Source organism: Martes martes (assembly GCF_963455335.1).
Source record: "Martes martes genome assembly, chromosome: 4".
Lineage (NCBI taxonomy): Eukaryota > Metazoa > Chordata > Mammalia > Carnivora > Mustelidae > Martes > Martes martes.
This window is the reverse complement of record NC_137891.1, coordinates 174,409,421-174,429,319: the sequence shown is the minus strand read 5'-3', so window position 1 is coordinate 174,429,319 and position 19,899 is coordinate 174,409,421. Positions and strand designations below refer to the sequence as shown.

The 19,899-nt window shown below is 52.2% G+C and overlaps 2 protein-coding genes across 2 annotated transcripts in view; both read right to left on the bottom strand.

Annotated features, from left to right (window-relative positions):
- The window catches only part of TCEA3 (transcription elongation factor A3), a 37,425-nt gene extending 24,797 nt beyond the window's left edge, over nt 1-12,628 (bottom strand). Inside the window, exons 1-4 of the mRNA XM_080801460.1 lie at nt 12,092-12,628; nt 7,097-7,159; nt 6,063-6,168; nt 5,433-5,574 (exon numbers count right to left, since the gene is read on the bottom strand). Coding sequence (XP_080657586.1) covers nt 5,433-5,574; nt 6,063-6,168; nt 7,097-7,159; nt 12,092-12,160 — 380 coding nt within the window. The 5' untranslated portion in view covers nt 12,161-12,628. The remainder of the gene's footprint in view (nt 1-5,432; nt 5,575-6,062; nt 6,169-7,096; nt 7,160-12,091) is intronic.
- Nucleotides 12,629-16,577: 3,949 nt separating this feature from the next.
- The window catches only part of ASAP3 (ArfGAP with SH3 domain, ankyrin repeat and PH domain 3), a 47,055-nt gene continuing 43,733 nt past the window's right edge, over nt 16,578-19,899 (bottom strand). Inside the window, 6 exon segments of the mRNA XM_080801270.1 lie at nt 16,578-16,760; nt 16,763-16,799; nt 17,753-17,806; nt 17,808-17,844; nt 18,386-18,593; nt 19,637-19,832. Of these exon segments, the coding sequence (XP_080657396.1) occupies nt 16,726-16,760; nt 16,763-16,799; nt 17,753-17,806; nt 17,808-17,844; nt 18,386-18,593; nt 19,637-19,832 (567 nt within the window). The 3' untranslated portion in view covers nt 16,578-16,725.

Below are 19,899 nucleotides of genomic sequence, written 5' to 3'. Positions count from 1 at the left end.
CTGGCCTCTCTGCCTACTTGTGATCTCTCTCTGTCAAGTAAATAAAATCTTAAAAAAAAAAAAAAAAAAAGGAAGTGCCAAGGAGTTAAGGACCCCGGGAGCAGCCTTCAACCAGACATATAGAAATTGGTGAATAAACATCCCAGCGTCCTCAGCCCTCAAGGGGGTGAGCCGAGGTGTGTTCTCCACGTCACCCAGAATTCCCCGGCAGGATTTAAGCCCTGGTGGCCCACAGCACTAGCCTGCCCACTAACACACCCTGGGCTGGCTTCCTTCCCTTCCCCATCTCGCTTCCCTCATTCTTCTCTCTCCATTTCCTGAAATCACTTCCCAAGTAAACCCCTTGCACTTGAACCTGTGTCTCAGGGTCTGCTTCTGTGGAATCCAATCTCATACCTGGACTGGCTTATTCCAGGCCAACAGAAGACCATCTAACACAAAACGGGTGCTGTATAAGTATTTGTTGCCAAAGGCCGTGGAATCGACCAATGCAGAAATATAAAAACTCAAAAGGTGGGAAAAGAAAGCTCCCCAGTGGCAACTATCGCTGGAGTCAATTCCTTCTGGTTCCTTTCCTACGTGCACACAAGCGTATACAACAGGTGTGCTAAAAAGGGAGAAAGTGGTCTGAGCTGCAATCCCAGCCCTGTCCTGGGCAGGTTATCTTCTCTGAATATGGGTTCCCTCCCCCCATCAACTGGGGGAGAAAAGCACCTGTGTCCTGGGGCTGGCTGGGAAGAGGTTTCTGTCCCTATAGGAGTTTTCAGAACATAGAAGTCCTCCATGCCCGGTAGTCCTAGGCACCTGATTTCTGGTTTTCCAGATTGTGCAATGTTCCCTACCCAGACTTCCAGCTGCCACCTCATCCTCCACGTGGCGTGGGCGATAGTGGGTAAGGCAGCTTTAGGGGCTAGGCCTGACTATCCTGTGGGCCAGACTCATTCGGCCCCAGATCTTCACCCCAGCTTAAACGCAGGGGAGGCAGCAGAGAGAGAGAGAGAGGAGGAGCGACCCTTCTTCACATGTCCTTCCAATCCCTCGCTGGGCCCTGGGAGTTCCTCTGTGGGGTTCCTCCCCGAATGCCCCATGGGGACGGACAGGTGCAGGCCAGAGTGGGAAGCTGGAATTCTTGCAGTAGAAGAAAGAAGAGAAGACATGAGCCTCAATCTCTGAGACTCCCCATTTTCCGGCCCTTCTTCTTTGCCTTTCTTTTTAGAGCAAACCAGAAATATTCCGCAATTACTGAAAACGACCATTACGAAAAGTATTTAGGAGCAAGAAAAAATGCTTAGAATACGATAGGAAGATAAACAGGGACATAATTGTTTGTATACTCTGCCTATAGGAGTGGAAAAATTGTGTATATTAGTAGATCAGGACCGGGAGGGAAGAAGATGTCCAAAAGCTGTTTCATTTGTTGGAAGTGGCACGCTGTGGACAAATATTTTTCATTTTTATTTTATTTTTTAAAAGACTTTATTTTATTTTTTTTTAAGATTTTTATTTATTTATTGGACAGACAGAGATCACAAGTAGGCAGAGAGGCAGGCAGAGAGAGAGAGAGGAAGGGAAGCAGGCTTCCCGCTGAGCAGAGAGCCCAATGCGGGGCTCGATCCCAGGACCCTGGGATCATGACCTGAGCTGAAGGCAGAGGCTTTAACCCACTGAGCCACCCAGGTGCCCCAAAAGATTTTATTTTTGAGTAATCTCTACACCCAACATGGGGCTCGAACTCACAATGCTGAGATCAAGAGTTGTGTGCTCTTCTGACTGAGCCAGCCAGGCGCCGCTCATTTAAATTTTAAATATCACTAATGTGGATAGTGTTTATATAATAAAAAATGATAGTGAATCATCATTAAGGAAACCAAAACAAAAAGTTTACCAATTGAATTGAAATCGGACTCTTGCCAACTTAATTTTCCCCACGAGGTGGGGAGACAACCTACTCATTCCCTGGTTGGCCTCTGTGACTTCATTTCCCAGGGAAAAGTACTCTTGATTTTGGCTCAGGTCATGATCTCAGGGTCATGAGATTGAGCCCGTGTCAGGCTCCGTGCTGGGTGTGGAGCCTGCTTAAGATTCTGTCTTGCCCTCTCCTTCTGCCCCTCACCCCTCTCTCTAAAGAAAAAAAAAAAAAAAAAGAAAGATGAGAAGGGTACACATCAAAATGTTAACAGTGGTATTTCTGTTATTTTCTTTTGTGTTCGAGTTTCTAAACTTTTTACACTAAATGTGCCTTATTTATTATGAAATAAATACATGTATTTGGAAAAGTTATAAAATAATATACAGCGTATAATTTCATGTTATTGACAAAATAAGCACGCAAAAAAGTCTGGAAGGATATATATGATTACATAAATGATATATGTATTTATCATGTATGTATGTATGTATTTAGAGAGTGTGGGGGGGAGGGGCAATAGGAGAGGGAGAGAGAGAATCTCAAGCAGACTCTGCACTGAGCACAGAGCCTGATCCAGCGCTCGGTCTAACAACCCTGAGATCATGACCTGAGCTGAAATCAAGACTGAGCCACCTAAGCACCCATAAATTATATACATACAATTTTATATGTATATATACACACACACACACACACACACACACACACACACATATATGTATATATACAGGAATATACATATCTAATATATATATTTAATAATTTTTTTAGATTTTATTTACTTATTTGACAGAGATCACAAGTAGGTGGAAAGGCAGGCAGAGAGAGAGGGGGAAGCAGGCTCCCCGCCGAGCAGAGAACTCGATGTGGGGCTCAATCCCAGGACCCTGGGATCATCACCTGAGCTGAAGGCAGAGGCTTTAACCCACTGAGCCACCCAGGCACCCCTAATATATATATTTAAACACAGATTATTATACATGATTATATGTGCTTGTCTCTAGACAATAGACTTTTTAAAATTTTCTTATTTGTATTTTTAAAAACTTTTACAATGGGCAAGTATCTACCTAAATAGAATAAATACAATATAAAATATATAAAATATAAAATAAATATAAAATAGTTAAATTAAAACAATAAATATAATTAGAATATATTACAAATAAAATATTTTATTTTTACAAGGAAAAAAAAAAACCCCTGAGAAAATGATGCCCATTTTTCGGGCCACAATACTGAGTCTCAGAGACTAAGGGTATGAATAAGTGACAGAGTTCAGCCCAGAACTTGGTTCTCTGGTCTCCAGTCATCTTCTTAATTAAACCCACACAGATGTATTTTTGTTTTTTTTTTAAATGGTTTCATTATTTTTTTCTTACTTAAAAATTAGTACACATTTATTGGAGAAAAATAAGAAAGACAGAGATTTGCAAAAAGAAGGAAAAAAACTCAATCCAACCACCCAGATATAATCACTGTTACCATCCTGGTATATATCCTTCTCATCTTTTCTCCTATACATGCACGTAAAATTCACTTAATTTTTTTAACTTATTTTTTAACTTGTTTTTTTTAGTAAACTCACCACCCCAAGATCAAGAGTCACATGCTCTACTGACTGAGCCAGCCAGGTGCCTCTCACTTACTTAATTTTATAAAAATGGGATCATACCATATATACTATATTATACCCACAGCTTCTCCTAATACTTAGTGAATATTTTCCCACATCATTAAATTTTTTTCTACCCAGCACTGCCTCTCCATGGAGGCCCTATCAGCTTTTTGAACATAGTAAGTGGTTTTTCAATGTGTGGGACTGTTGTGTGTTTGGAAGGATACATAAGATCCTTGCCCCACAGCTGTTTGCACAGCCCAGACTGGGAGTAGCGTGGTAGAGGTATGTCTCCCTTCTGGGTGAGATCTTTTCTTCTACAGCATCATTCCCTAAAACTGTTTTCTGCAAAACACTTGTTTTATAGGATTATAATAAACATTCATTTTAAAATGGTTCAGAGATTAAAAATGTTTCAGAAACGCCAGCAGAAATATGTTACACATACAACATTTAGTCTTTATGCTTTAATCTGGTTAATTCCTTTTTTTTTTTTAAAGTAATCTCCACCCCAGTGTGGGGCTTGAACTCACAACCCCAAGATCGAGTCCCGTGCTCTTCCGACTGAGCCAGCCAGGTGCCCCTAACCTGGTTAATTCCTTAAAATGAATTCCTTATAGTGTCTATAGTGGGTAAAAAGGTATGTTCTTTAAAAATATTGCTATATCGGGGGTGGCTCAGTGGGTTAAGTCTCTGCCTTCAGCTCAGGTCATGATTCCAGGGTCCTGGGATCGAGCCCCGCATCGGGCTCTCTGTTCAGCGGGGAGCCTGCTTCCTCCTCTCTCTCTGCTTGCCTCTCTGCCTACTTGTGATCTCTGTCTGTCAAATAAATAAATAAAAATCTTTTAAAAATATTGCTATGTCATGGATGATATTACCCACAAAATACCTATTATCATCTACCATCAGATACTATTCAGTATTACTTAAAACTGCCTCCTTACCTAGTAGATGAACAAATGCAGATCCCTCCCCCCCACCCAGGGAATTAAGGGCTCTAGTCACATAGGGAACAGGTCGGATTTATTTGTGCATCGATGAGGACTTTTATCTGCTCTCATGGATAATGCATTTGGGTCTATATGAATTCATGCAATTTGGGTGACCCTGGTTAGGTGGGCAAGGGGGAATGGACACGGAGTCGAGACAAACAACTCTTCTCAGCAGAAGTCTGGGGGTCTGACAAAGATGCGATCCCACTCGGTCACATAACAGCTGTGTGGTCTTGGAAAAGTCCCTGCTCCCCAACCTTCGGCTTCCTCCTCATGAAATGGAAATGTTGAATAGAGAGCCAACAGAACACTTTACTTTCTGTATGGTTAAGTGAGTTCCTAGCCCCATTTACCTGGAACCCTGACAAGGGTGGGATGTCAGCTGTGTTACTAGGCAACGTTGCTTATAGCAAATGAGCCCTGATTGGTAAATTACATGCAGGCAGGAAGGGCTCTGAGCCCAATATAAATAATTAGTGGAAAACCATAGCTTTGGGGGGCTGCGCTAAGGACAGTGAATCCTGCTGGGATCCTGGCAGCTTTGTCTTCTCAGTCAGGGCTTCATGACCCCCTCATTGTGGACTCATTACCCTGTACCTTGGTAGAACTCAGAAGAGCTCTGGAGGCCGTGTGGTCCCCTAGCAGATGAGAAAGGCCTGGGCCTGCCCTGCTGGCACAGTGTGCCTCCTGCCGCGGCGTCCTTCTCGGTGAAGCCAGTGACAGGGATGGCCTATTTGGGTCTTGCCGGTCTGTCTGATTGAGCCCAAGAAGAACCCCTCAAGGGGGTCCCATAGGAGGTGAGAGCAGCAGCTCTTCCCAGGGCATGAGGATTAAATGAAGTTATAGAAACAGAGCCGCTGGCAGAGGACAGGACAAGTGTCACCCCCTTCTCTCCATCCCAGGAAAAAAATACCTGTCTTTGGGCTCTTCGCCTCGTTTTTTCCTTGGTGGAGAAAGACCTGTCTCTGGCTTCCAGTCGGAACAGTCAAGCCCTTTTTCCTTCTTTGCTTTGTCTCTCTCCTCTCCTTTTTCTCCTTTGGGGGGTCCAGGGGAGTCTGAAAACGAAAGCGTGGCATTGGTCCCAAACTGCGTTCTATCTCCGCAGACCCCAGCATGACTTCGGGGAGGGTGGCGCAAAGGGCAGGGACGATGATAGCAGCACGTGCCCCCAACACACCCTTACATACACACGGAAATACATTCACACACGGATGTTTATGCAACATGCACACACATGTGCAAACCCATGCCCATACAGGGATAGAAAGACATCTGCACACGGACCGTATTTACACAAATGCGTCTATACAGACGTGTGGTCTCTACAGAACACGCAAGCACACGGAAATACATACATAGAGGCACACGTCTACAAATGTGCAGAGCGTGTGGGCCAACACTGGCATCCCCCCCTCCGAGGCCCCTTGTCATTTCTTAAATCATTTGACAAAACACACACTGAGTGCCTGCTTTAAGCCGGGCATGGTCCCGACCCAGATGAAGGGAGAAGCACACAGCCCAAGCCGACTTTGACCCCTCTCACCTAGCAGTCGCTTCCAGTTTTTGATGAGGACTTTGGCCAAGGACACAACCTCCTTGTCTGAGCAGTGCTTGCGGACCCCATTGACAGCCACTCCAATCCTGGTTGTCTGCAAAGCCAGAGGGTCAAGGGCTGGTCTTCCAATGGGCTCCCAGGACTGGCGACCCTAACTGGCAAGGCCTGCCCCTGCTCAATGCCCCACCCCCCGTCCCCCACCCCAGCCTCTGCAGAGCCCCGGCCCCGAGCCGTGGCTGATGTCGTGACCCTGGTCCTGCAGCACGCATTGAAGTCCAGGGCTCAAGGCCCGGCCCCCAGCCCTGATGGTGACCATGGCTTCGGTGAAAAGCTGCCGCTGAGGACCCTTCACCACGTCCACCTCCTGGCAACTCTGAGTTCAAGTTTCAGCTGAAGACACAGGTCTGGTGCCTACAGCTTGGGTCTGTGCTGATTTTTTTCAGGGCCGAGAACTTCTGGTAATGCTTGGGGGCTGTTTGGGCAACACAGGGAGGATCTAAAAGTGGGCAACTTTTCCTTCTCCCTGGATCACCGGCTTTTCAGATCCCATAGGCCCAGGGATGCCTGGGTGGCTCAGTTGGCTGGGCCACTGCCTTCGGCTCAGGTCATGATCCTGGAGTTCCCGGATCGAGACCCACATTGGGTTCCCAGCTCTGTGGGGAGTCTGCTTCTCCCTCTGACCTTCTCCCCTCTCATGTGCTCTCTCTCTCTCTCAAATAAATAAATAAAATCTTTAAAAAACAACAACAACAAAACAGATCCCATAGGCCCAGGGCTTAGGAATTGGGGTATTGAAGAAAGCAAATCAGTCCTCCTCACAGACCTAGAGGGCCTCCTGCCCTTGGAAGGTACCCGGCCACCATCTCAGTGCCTCAGTCTCCACCTTCAGAGTGCACGACCTCCCATCAGAAATCCCTCCCAGAGCCCACCCTTGGAGGGCCACCCTCCAGGTCTTCCTCTTCCCCAAAAGGTCTTCCCCATCCCCAGGCACAGCCCCCCGAGGCTTCCCATCCCCGCCCCACCTGGAGCAGCTGGATGGACATCCGACAGCTGTTGAGCTTCTTCAGAAGGTCGAGCGCCGCTTCCTGTGGGAGGCCACAAGGTGAGGACGGAGGCCATGGCTTCTGCCCCAGGCCCCTTTCTGACACTGTGTGGTGTTGCGGGAAAGAGGGGGGCAGGAGGTAGGGGAGATTGCTCAGCTACAGGATAAATGTAGTCAAGTGCTCGAAGGACAGGCAAGGGACAGAAAGAGGGAGAGAGGGAAAAAGTTCTGCCCCAGACGAGCTCCCTAACTTCCTCTCCCACCACCCAGCTGGCCTTGCGCCCTCTCTGAGCCCGGGCCCAGCTCTAACCACTCCCCCCGCCCCCCCACCCCAGGTTCGGCTGTTCTTTCTACTGGGCATGTGCTCTCCTCTGCCATCTTGTCCTCTTGCCAACTGTGAGCTCCTGCAGGGTGAGGACTGTGCTTTTTTTTTTTTTTTCTTAATAGCTTTAATAAGATATAACTGATACGCAATACACTGCATGTTTGATGTTTGTGTACACCCATGAAACCATCATCACAATCAAGAGAACATAGCCGTCATCCCCCAAAGTTCCCTTGTGCCCCCTTGTGATCCCTCCCGCCCTGCACCCCAAGCCCAGACCCAGGCCACCGGTATTCTGACGTCAGTCTAGATGCATTTGAAAGGATTTTATATAAAGCATACTGTGATGGGTTTTCTCCTCTGGCCTCTTTGACTCTGCATAATTGAGATTCATGTATGTTGCTGCATAGATCAACAATTCTTTTTATTACTGAGTCGTTTTCCATCGTAGAGATGTACCACAACTGGCTTATCCGTTCACCTGTTGGTGGGACGTAGGGGTAGTTTCCAGCTGGGCCTAGGAGCATTCATGGACAAGTCCTTGTGTGGACATGTACTTTCAGTTCTTTGGGGCAAAGAGGACTGTTTTAGTCTCTGAAACCTCAAGGTTCAGCACACAGCTCAGCACTCCCTGACTGAATGGCTAAAGCAGAGAGCAGAGGTGGGAAGGGAGAGGTGGAAGGGAGCAGAGGACCTCAGATCTGAAAATCTGCTGGCTGCCAGGCCCCATGCAACCCCTGCCCCATTTCAGCCCTCTCCTTCCTACACCTACTTCCCAGAGGCCAGCCCTGGCTCCTGTCCTGAGCTCGGTCCCCTGGGAGCGCCAGCTGACTGTGTCCTGCATGCCCCTTGCCCTGGTCTCAGTGTGTGGTTCCAGCTGCCAGCCCCTGCCCTGCCAGGCTTCCTTGCCAGGACCGCGTCCCAAGGGCTGCCCTCAGCCTCTCTTGGAACTCGGTCTGTAGTACGTTTTCGGAGGCGTGACCTGCGGACGTGCGAGCGTGTACATAAACGTGCGGGCAAACAACTCTGCATGCACCACTAATTCAAGGCTTCCTGGGTGCTGGGCCCTGCCCTCCATCCTTCACCTGCATTTGTCCCTTTCACTCTCACACTGGCCCTGCGAGGCACGTACTATCACTACCCCCCTTCTTACCAAATTACTACCCCATTTTCACAGATGAGCCACCCAAGGAACAAAGAGATTAAATACTTTGCCCCAAGTTGTAAGGCATTGACCTGGGATTCGAACTGAGGCCCCTCGGCTCTAACCACGATACAAACTGCGTCGAGATGGACACGCAGCGACCTCGGGGTGTACGATTACGAAATTTGAGTAAGGGCAGTGGCCTGTTGCTTAATGTTTAACGCCCAGTTCTCAAAGAAAAAAACCACCTGATCTGTAGTGTTTGTCAATTTCTATAGTGTCAATAGTCCTCCCGTGGCCAGTTTGGAGCTACCAACTGCTGTCACTGAAGTAAAGGAGGGACTGGGAAGGGACGTGCAGAACCACGCATTATACGCTGTTTCCACCGTATTGATGTGATCCATGTGAATCAGCTCTAGACCCCAGGTGATAGTGAAATGAAGTAAAACAATTAGCAGTGATGGCTTTGGAGAGTTTATTACCTTCGTTTTTAATATAACTTATTTAATTGTAAGTATATCTTTAATTTTTAAGATAATGCTCTACGTAGGGAACGTAGTCAATGGTATTTCATTATTTTTTAGAGATTTTATTTATTTATTTCAGAGAGAAAGAGCGAGAGCAAGAGAGAAACAGAGAGAGAGAGAGAAGCAGACTCCCCACTGAGCAGAGAGCCCAACGCGGGACTAGATCCCAGGACTCTGAGATCATGACCTGAGCTGAGGACAGATGCTTCACCCACTGAGCCACCCAGGCACCCCAAATCAATGGTATTTTAACAGCATCGTACGGTGACAGGTGGTGGCATACAGAATGTATAGAGCTGAGGAATCACTATGTTGTACACCTGAAACTAATGTCACGTTGGCTGTCAACTATAATCAATTAAAATAATAAAATAGCAGCTGTATTTCACAGCCAGCTTGGAAAATTCCTGAAAGATCAATAATGGCTGTTGCTGCAGCTCACCACGGGGCGTGTGTCTCTGTGTGTCCCACTATACCGCTGGGGGTGATGGAGAGAAACTGCCAGGAGCCCCGAGCGAGAGTTGCCAGCTGTGACTCTCCGTGTACAGGGCTGGGGTGTGCGCCCAGCTGTAGCTCTGGTCCCCTCGTAGAGCTGTGCGTGTGCGGCTCTGAGCAGCGTGTCTGTGTGTCTCTGTGGGATGATGCCCGCGTTACAACCTCCGAGTGGGTCAGTGTGGCTGTCTGAGGGTAGTTCTGCGGCGCACACATGTGTGTGTCTTTCTGGAAACATCATGGCCACTGTATCTGGCACGTCGGTGCCCGTGGCTGTGTCTCATACGCAGTTACGTGTGTAGATGCTTGTCTAGCTGTTGCAGTGTGTGGCTACGTGTGTGCAGCTATGTTTGTTGTGTGTGACTGTGTGTATGTGTCGCTGTGGCTGTCGCTGTGGCTCTGTGTCTGAGGCTGCTTCAGCCGGACACTCATAGCATTTGACAAAAGCCCTTAGTATGTTGCTGGGACTTCGGTAACTGGCAGCAAACCCCAGGCCTGAGCTGCAACGTGGAGGATCCGTCTTGTTACAGGAAATGTGTCCTCCTCTCCCTAACCGCTGCTGGGCGGGCCCCACTTTTGCTCCCAGAGCAGGCCCCGCCTCTCCCGGCCACAGGCCATGAGCTTGTGCCCACCCAGATGCTGCCAAGAGCCCAGGCGCAGACGTGGCCATGAAGGAGCTAGCTCTGTGCTACCGAGACCTTGCATCCAGACGGGGCTCTCTCCTGGATGGAGCTCTGGGTACTTTCACAGGAATCCATCCCCCAAGGGACATAGTTTCCTCTTCCCATTTCACAGAAGAGGGCACTGAGGCCCAGAGAGGGAAAGCCTAGAGAGTGGTGAGCCTAGGACCATACAAGGAATGAGGGGGAAGCCAGGGCAGGTCCCCTCCTTCTCAGCCAGAGCTCTACTCCCCCCAAAACTGCCTTTCCCCAGGTGTCCCAGTCCCACCACCCCCACCTCCAGCCCAGAATCTGTCAGCCCAAGCCTGGGGTCAGCCAGGGACAGGTCTGTGAGGCAGAACTGAGCTCAGCAGACAGGGGCCTGAGCTCCACCACCTGGAGCTGGGAAAACGCCCTCGGATGCGAGGCTCAGTTCCACTGATCTTGGAACCGGGTGGGGGGAGGCTGGGCTTGTAAGGGTGACGGGCTCCCAGAACTCCACAGGTTTCATGTCCCGCCTTGCTGTCCCAAAGGAGGAGTCATTGTCTAACTCTTACTAAGCATCCATGCAAGTGCTCCCGAGGGCCTCACATCTCTTCCACACTCACCACTGCCTGCAGTCACTCCTTCCCAGGAGGTAGATAATCTCATCTCTTCCCTCCACGTGAGGAAACTGGCAGACTCTGCCCTTTATATGGACACCCACTCACTGTGCCTACTCTAGGGCTGCTTGACACACTCCTTGGCTCCGGTGACTCTTCCTTCTTCCCCATTCTAAAGCTTCCCTTAGGGGCCATCCCTTTCCCAAGCTCCTAGAGTCACAGAATGGGCTGAAAAGACAAGTCAGGCTCCAGCAGGGGCTATGGAGCTCTCAAGGGCTAAGTCGTCCTCTCTTCCCTCTCCGGGTGTGCTCAGGCCCTCCTAGACCCAAGGCCAAGTTTGCTCTGACCAGGCAACCTGGTGGCTGCCAGCTTGAGGCAAAGATCATGGTGAGGATCAAACATTAACTTGAAGTTGGCCTGAGAGCCCAGGGCCGCGCAGGTAGGGCCCTCTGTCTGCATTCTCCTCTAGGTCCGGCTCTCCCCTCCAACCCTCCACCCTCAGGCCCAGGCCTACCGCCAGTCCTCCTTCCCTCCCCGCCCTGAGGGCCCCCGAGGGCGCGCAGTGGCTGCCCCGCACCTGTTCGGGCCCCGCCCGCTGGGGCCCCACCCTGCGGCCAAGTTAAGGGAAAGTTGCAAGTTGAACCGCTCCTGGCGCCCGCAGGCTGTGAGGTTGTGGGATCTGCGGTCCCTTGCTGCCCTACCCTAGATCCGCTCCCCGGGTGAGGGATGGAGGCAGCTCAGCACCCTCCATCAGCTCAAGTTTCTTTACCCCTTCTCGGGCACCCAGGATTTTGCAATCCACCCCACCCCCGCGCCGTTCCCCCTTCTCCCCCGCCCCGCTGTCGCCACCACTCCCGGGACTTTGCCTTGAGTCCCCGGACTCCGAAAGTCCTTTTCCAGGTCCCGGTCACTTCGCTCGCTTTCCCCGGCCCTGCGCAAGCCACTCAGGGCCCCTGAACCCCGCTTGTCCAGAGGGGCGTGCATAAGCCTCGTCTCTGGGGCCCGCGCGATCCTGCCCAGCGCCCTGGGCCGGGCACACGCCCACCCCGGGTGTTCGCAGCAGCCCCCAAGGGGCGCTGCGTCCTGCGCCAGCGCGCCTCCCTCGGGCCCCGGCGTCCCGCACGCGCCTCCCGGGCGCCCGGCCAGCACGCGCCCCCGGGACTCCCGGCTCGCACACGCCGCGCCTCCTGGGGGCGGGTGCCGTGGCCCAAACTCTGCGGCCTCACCGTGTTCTTCCTGGCCACCATCTTCTCCAGCTTTCTGGCGATCCTCAGCAGCTCCTCTTCCTGGCCCATGCTGGCGCTCGACGCCCGCCGGGGCGAGGGGCGCCGGGGCTGCGGGAGGCGCGAAGGCGGAGGGCGCGCGACCGCGCGGGCCCCAAACCCACACGACGCACACGCCTGCGGGGGCGGGGCTCTCCCCCCACACCCCCTCGGCCCGCCCGCCTCGCAGCCGCAGGGGGGGAGGGGTGACGTGCACTAAATATAGACTTCAAGGACTCGCCCGGGCAAAGTTTGCCCGCGCCGGCGGGTCTGGCCTCCCGAGAGGGACGAGGCCGCGCGAGAGAGGGCCCTGCGCCTCGGCCCTTCTGCCGAAGCGAGGGTTGGCAATTGGGGAGGCCGTGGCCCTCGGACACAAGGGGCTGTCTCGGCAAGCAGGGCGCCTGAGGGTGCCCCAGCGCTCTGGGAGGAGTCCTGGCTCCAGCGACTCTGCACGGTCGCAGCTCCAAGCGGGCGGACCTCGCTCCGTGTCTGCGCCCAAGTGCAGGCAGCTTGCAGCGCTCGGCTCATATTTCGTGCGCGGCCGTCAAATCCAACTCTGCTCTACCGGGGCTCGCTCATTCGTGCACACAGCCTGTGTACACGCGCGCACCCAGGCCCTCTGGTTCCATCGATTTTGTTGGCTGCAGTGAGGTTTTGCGTTTCTTACAAGCTCCCCCGAGTGCAGCAGGGAGGGCTGTGCCGAGGACTGCTCTCTATGTAATGACGACTTGGGAGATTCTTAGGTGCACCAAACTTTGAGAAATCCTGATCCGGGTGGATGGGTGCCCCTAATTTATTCAGGGTCAGGCCACCTGCCTCCCCAGTGGGATTGGGTCTGGAGGGGGGATCTTGGATGAAAGGAGGAAAGAGAACTGTGCCCTCACAGCTGCGCACCCATTTATGTTCCCATGGAAGGACCTTCCTTCCAAGTGTCTCCAGCACATCCAGGAAGAGTCCTAAATTGGTGAGCGTAATTAACACACAATTATCTTTTTGCTTGGAAGAGGACCTGGAGGGGAAGCATGAAAAGTGGTCAGTGCTGTATGCAGACGGGGGGACACAGTGGCTTGGAGTGTTCAGTGTTAAGAGAACTCCATCCCAGCTGGGGTCACGGCTCATCTGGCTTCTAACTGCTGCTGAGTGAGTGACCTGGGACTATGGTAGGAAGGAGTGAGTTTATCTTCATTCAACAAATGCATTTTGAGTGTCCAAGACCAGTCCCAGCAAACTTGAGATATATCAGTCTATGGGCAGGAGAAAACCTAAGGGAATTTGGATGCAGTCAAATATATTATCACAAGTGCGGTGAGGGTCAGGAAGAAGTAAGGATACTTTAAGGACACATTTGAGGGGACCCGCACCGGTGGACGTTTCATCTGCCCTGAAGAAAGGAAGTTTAATCTTTGGGGCAGAAGTGCGGGGTGGGAAGGGACTATTCACATAAGGGATGAAGAAACTTTCATTCATTCATTCAACATGTATTTATTGAACAACTACGATGTGCCAGACAGTTCTAGCCCTGGGCATCCAGAGAGGAACAAAACAGTCCTCCCGGAGCTCTGAACGTGCAAAGCTTAGGGATGGGAGTGGGCTTGGTGTGTCAGGGTTGGAAGAACTGAAATATTGGCGGGGTTATAGCTTAGAGGTTGGTTTTGGGGGAAGACAGGGCAGAAAGCCAGAGGTGAGTGCGGTCTGACCACGCCAGCATTATGGGCCACTTTTAGGAGGTTAGACTTTATGTTTGGGATGTGTGGAGGTCTCTTGGTCAACTCCCAAGCAACCTCTGGGTTGAAGGGACAGCTGTCTGTAGTTACTTAGGGTTGCCTTTTTTTTTTTTTTAAGACTTTATTTTCAAGTAAACTCCACACCCAATGTGGGGCTCAAACTTACAACCCTGAGATCAAGAATCACACACTCCACTGACGGAGCCAGCCAGGCGCCCCAGGATTGCCTTGAAAAAAGAAAAAAAGCAGAGCTGATCCTCCTCAAAGTTCCACAGAGTTCCCACAGTGAGTTGTATGACATCAACAGAAGCCAAGACACCTACATCACTGGGGCTCAAAGGACCCTAAGAAAACATCGAGTCCAACCTCTTCATTGTACAGATGGGAAGACTGAGGCTTAGGGAAGCCCAGGGTTGCACTGCTCAACCATATCAGACACTGTTGGTACCCGCCGTATTCCCTCTACCCACCCTCACTTGGAGGTCATAGCAGGCTGTTTCTGGACGCACCTCCAACACCTTCCCACATCTCGGAATGAGGGCTTCAGAGCAGGCTGAGGTGCTTGGAAATGGACACTCCCAGGCAGGACCCCTCAGCCAATGAAAGACAACAAAATATGTGGTGGCAAACACACCAATTTTTTCACTTTCAGTGGGACAACTCAGAGATTTGTTCTTTTTTATTCTTTTTTAAACCAATTTCTGTGCCCAACATGGGGCTCGAACTCGTGACCCCGAGATCAAGAGTCGCATGCTCTACTGACTGAGCCAGCCAGGGGCCCCGAAGACATGTTCTAATCAATAGTCTCTCGAAGGTCCTGAAGATAAGCCCTAGTTCACAGTAGCCCCTCATTAACACACCCCCTATTGCTTTTTGACCCAGTATTCCACTCCCTACTTCCTTATTACATTTCCTGGGGTCACCTTGCAAATTATAAACTCCTTGCTCCCAGATCTTTGTCTCAGGGGACCGCAAACTGAGACAAGGACTGTGGCCAGCCTAAACTACTGGCCTTCCGGCTCCCTGGCCAGCACACTTCCTCTGCACCGGAGTTTTTAACCCACGTACCGTTAACATTCTGGAGGGGATGATCCATTGTTTTGAGGGCTGAGCTGTGAACTGGAGGGTGGTCACCAGGATCCCTGACCTTTAGCCACTAGATGCTAGTAGTACCTTCAGTTGGCAACAGTCAAAAAAGGTCTCTGTGTTGCCAAACATCCCCCTGGGGGCAAAACCACCCCTGGGAGCAAACCCTTGTTCGCGCTGCGGTCTTCCTTAGTAGGTCCAGAGAAAGAATTCCAGGCCCGGGGCGCCTGGGTGGCTCAGTGGGTTAAGCCACTGCCTTCAGCTCAGATCATGATCTCAGGGTCCTGGGATCGAGCCCCGCATCGGGCTCTCTGCTCAGCAAGGAGCCTGCTTCCTCCCTTCTCTCTCTGCCTGCCTCTATGCCTACTTGTGATCTGTCTGTCAAATAAATAAATAAAATCTTTAAAAAAAAAAAAAAAAAAAAAGAATTCCAGGCCCTAGGATTCCCGCCCCTTCCCTACTGTTCTTCAGATCCCACAAAGGAAGCCACTGCATTTAATGCAAAAAAAAAAAAAAAATCTTTTATTAGCGATGAGTGAGATAACAAGTCTGAGATGAACAAAACCAGACGCTGGAGGCCCAGAAGACAACCCCATTGGGATCTGTGGGATCCCAGACCAGGCCGGTCTCCAGAATACACAGCCCCACCTCCCAGGCCAGATTGCTTCATTGGCCATTGGCACTCTCTGGCCTCTCCTGTTTGGCCTGACCCATGCCTGCCAGGGCCCAGCGCCGGGTACCCATAAAACCGTCTTAGAGATTGATGATGGCTTAGCTGTACCTGTTTTCTAATACGGGGCTGAAAGTCACGGTGGCACTTCGGGGACTGGGAAGCAGAACTCGAGTCCCTGCCTTCCCATTCCTATTATTCTCCTTCCTCCTTTCTTAGCTCTTTCCTCCCCTGAGAAGGCTTCGAGTTGACCAAAGGAAAAGAAGAGAAGGGAAGATCAATCATCCCAGACCATTCCTTTCCTTCCTGTTACACCAAGGACAGTAGGCAAATGGGGGCTACTCTGAGCCTGCTTCCTGGCTGAGGAATAGAGCAGAGGTCCCCAGGAGGGCTGTGCGGTTCCTCAAAAGGAGCGCTAGTGCTTATTCACTTAACAGCCGGTACAGCACGAGCAGTGGCCAACCAGGATGGATGCGAGCTGTAGACAATGCAGAGTCCCATCGGCGGAAGGGAGCTGATTGCGTCTGCCCCTGGGCCCGGGACCATCCCCTGGAATCCAGTCCTGCTGATTTCCAAACCCAGCCTTTGGGACCAGCGACCCAGCAAGGGACCACATCTGCAAGACCCTTGTCTTACTCGTGTGGCATCTGGACGTAGAGAAAAACTCAGTAAAGTACTGGACTAACAAACGTCCAAAAAGATAGCCCCTTGGCTGGCAGAATCCCTGGTCTGGATGATGAAGGTGGGCTGGTCCTCCTACCCTTACGGAGCCTCCAGACTGATGGAAGAAATATATTCTGGTCTGATGAGAGAGTGAGGGTTCTGCAGCTAATGGTAGCTCATGAGTACTCAGACCCAGCTAATGAGCTCCCGGGGCGGGGACGGGATAGAGAGGAAGGAACTGCCATCAGCCCAAATATGGAAGGGCCCCGTATCCTTGGAGGGGGCACGGGCCCATGGCAGGGAGGAAGGCCAGCCACAGAGGCACAAGGTACAGACAGAGCAAGACCTAAGGTAATGGAGAACTCAGTTCCCCGGTCTTGTGGGCTCAAGTCCTAGCACTGAACATTGGGGTCCCACATGGGTGCTAGTTCTGGCATGCAAGGACCAGCAAGGAGCTAGTCTTGCAAAAGCTGCGCGGAGTTTCCAGGAGAACCCCTCTCCTGGAGTCCTCTCCTTCAGTGAAGCCAACCTGGGGAGAGAAGAATGAAAATGGACATGGTCCAAGTACCTATATTACATACCACCTCAGTTCCACCACCGTCCTATCATGGATAGATGAAATTATCCCCATTTCACAGACAGCGAAACTGAGGCTTGAAGAAGCAAAGCCACTTTTCCAAGTGGCTTTTCCAAGTCCTCCATGTCCTACAGTCCAAGCTCTTATCACACATATGCCACCAACATGTATCCGCTAAATGCTGGGGGGCGGATACCTGGTTGTGGACACAGATTGGGGTCTGGCGCCTGACTTGCATGGACTGAGAATGACGACTTCTCAGAGAGGCCCAGCTCCTGCCCCTGCTGCCTCCGACTCCCAGCACAGCAAACACCGCCACCCCTGAGGGATCCCCAGGGGAACAGTGGTTTCGTGCTCAGCCCAACTGGCTCTGTCCTGTGCCCACTCCCAGGATCCCCAACTAACTAGGGGTGACTGTGAGAGACGCCACGATTCAGCAGGAGAGGCCGGATTCAGGGTGACAGTTCTTGCCTTGTCCCTGTCACACGCCTCTCTGCATGGGAGTGGCCTGTCTGGGTGGATTCAGGGGACTCTCCTATACAAGGGGACAGCTGGCAAGCCAAGGGCTGCGCTCCAGCCGCCCTAATCCTGCCTCATCTGCAGGGAAGTGAGCCCCCAGCCTGGCTGACACAGGTATGCTCGTCTTCCCCTGGAGAGAAGCCCCAGCTCGGGCCTCCTCACCTCTGCCGTCCCTCAAGACCTGGGCTCTCCCCAGCTTCATGAGTCCTGGGCTGGAGGGGGAAGGGGGCACACCAGGGCAAGGGACTGGCCGAACTGTGGCCACCCAGCCTCCTATAGACTCTGGCCATGGGCAGAGGTCCCCATGACCCCACCCCACCCCAGACCAACTCTGCCTCCCACATGTCCTGCCACCACCCCTCGAACCACAGTCCCAGAGCTCATACCGGCATGTTCCTTGTGGGCAGAGGCTGCCTGGCTGAGGGACAGTCTTCCAGGCTCCAGCCCACCCCGCCGATAGGAGCGAGTGCTCTCGGAGCTGGAAGGCAGGGAAAGGCCAAGGTGACCTCATGCCGGGAGCCTCTTAGAGCGGGGACAAAGAGCTCAGGTATAGGCTGGGGACTGAGACAAGCGGGGACAGAGTCCTCCAGGGTCCTGGCTGGGCCCATCACAGGCTGTAGAGGCCTGGAACTGGAGCTTTCCTGTGTCTACTCTCCAGACTCCAAACCGAAAGCATTGTGTACAGGGAAGGGAGGACTGGATTGTGGGTTGGCGATGGGACATGGCAGAGATCCCTCTAGAAGAAGCCACACGGGCGGGACTTAGCCTTCTCTACCCCATCTGCAGCAGTGTGAGTTCCAGGCTCCTTCCCAGCCCTTCAGGCTGGACTCAGAGGCAGGTGTGTGAAGGGCGAAGGGTCCCCTCACCCCCCACTCAAAGGCTAGCGTATTGCGTTAGTCGTGGGCCTCGGAGCTGGGAGGTGTCCCAGTCTTTAGGCAGCCACCATTTACAGGTGGGGAGCTAGACGATGTACATAAGGGTTGGGAAAAACTTGCTCAGCTGCAGAGCTGGGCTCTTACCTGAACCTGACAGGGGGATACATCTCTGCAGGGATGCTTCCAGATGTCAGGCTGGGTCGGGAGGGGCCCTCCTCAGAGCTGGGTGGGGTTTGGCTGGGACCCGCAGCGTCCACGGGGCTTGTGAGGGTGGAAGAGGTGGAGGCTGGACGGCCCAGGCTCTCAGGGGCCCCGGAGGGCTCACAGCTCAGGCTGGGGACTTCAGAACGATCTGGAATCAGAAGTGATAAAACCTGGGGCGCCTGAGTGGCTCAGAGGGTTGGGCCACTGCCTTGCTCATGTCGTGATCTCAGGGTCCTGGGATTGAGCCCCGCATGCCCTGCTGAGCAGAGAGCCTGTTTCCTCCTGCCACTCTGCCTACTTGTGATCTCTCTCTGTCAAATAAATAAATAAAATCTTAAAAAAAATTGATAAAAAAAAAAGAAGTGATAAAGCCTGTCTTTATCTCTTACTCTGTTCTCAATGTCAAAGCAGTCCTTGGCCTCTAGGGCCTATCACGGCTGCCCCCACTGCCTACGCCCCCCCATCTGGTGTTCCCCTCCAGCTTCTCCCCACTCTGCTTGGGTCTCATGGGCTAGTGATGCACTGTTTTTGCTTCTGCTCCCCTGGGTCCTCAGTCTGGACTCCTCTGCTCACCCCTCAGGCTCAGCTCAGGTGCTGACAGGACAGGACGCCCTCCTCAGCCACCCCTCAGTCCCAACAGGACATGCTCCCTCCCTCCCCTGAGCTCCCAGAACAAGCTTCTTCATTCAGTCAACAAACAATTCTTGAGGCAAGCCAGGTTGCCGAAATACTAGTCCCAGAACACTCTAATCCCTGTCCTTTTGAGATTTACATCCTTCGTGGGATGGGGGTGGGGATTTACATTCTGTACCATCCTGTCTGATATTGTAATGAATTGTATTTTGGCTGTTATCGCCCCCACTCACTAGACTGCGTCATGGTCACCCAGTGGATGGTCAGTAAGCGCTTCTCTGACTTTTTACTTAAGCATAGCATTGAGGAATCTGGAGTAAGACAGACCTGGGTTGGGATCCCACATCAGGGACTTAGCTGTGGGATCTTGGACACGTGACTTAACATCTCTGTTCCTTTACCTGCAGGGGGGGAGATGATAGCCTCTACCTGACAGGTGATTGCGAGGGCGGGAGGGGGGACGTGGACTACCGCACACAGCCTTAGCTCAGCACGCCAGCACACGGCAGACCCTCCGTGAACGGTATGGGGAGCGCTTTTCCGGGTGGCTGGCCATACCTCCGCTGGCATGTCCTGCACGCCCTTGGACCATGGTCCGAGAAGGGTTTTTGACCGGCAAGGGTGGGGGGCAGGCCTCACTCTGGCTCTGAGGGGCAGCTGATCCCAGGCTGGCGACGGTCTCATAGGTTTTGTTGCTGAGGTCGACCCTCCCGCTGGCCCAGCGGGCCTGGGCTGGGGGCTTCAGAGGAGAGCGCTGCAGGGGCAAAAGTATGGGAGAAAGGATGGTCTGGTTCCTCCAGTTCAGCCCTGGCCCTCCCCCT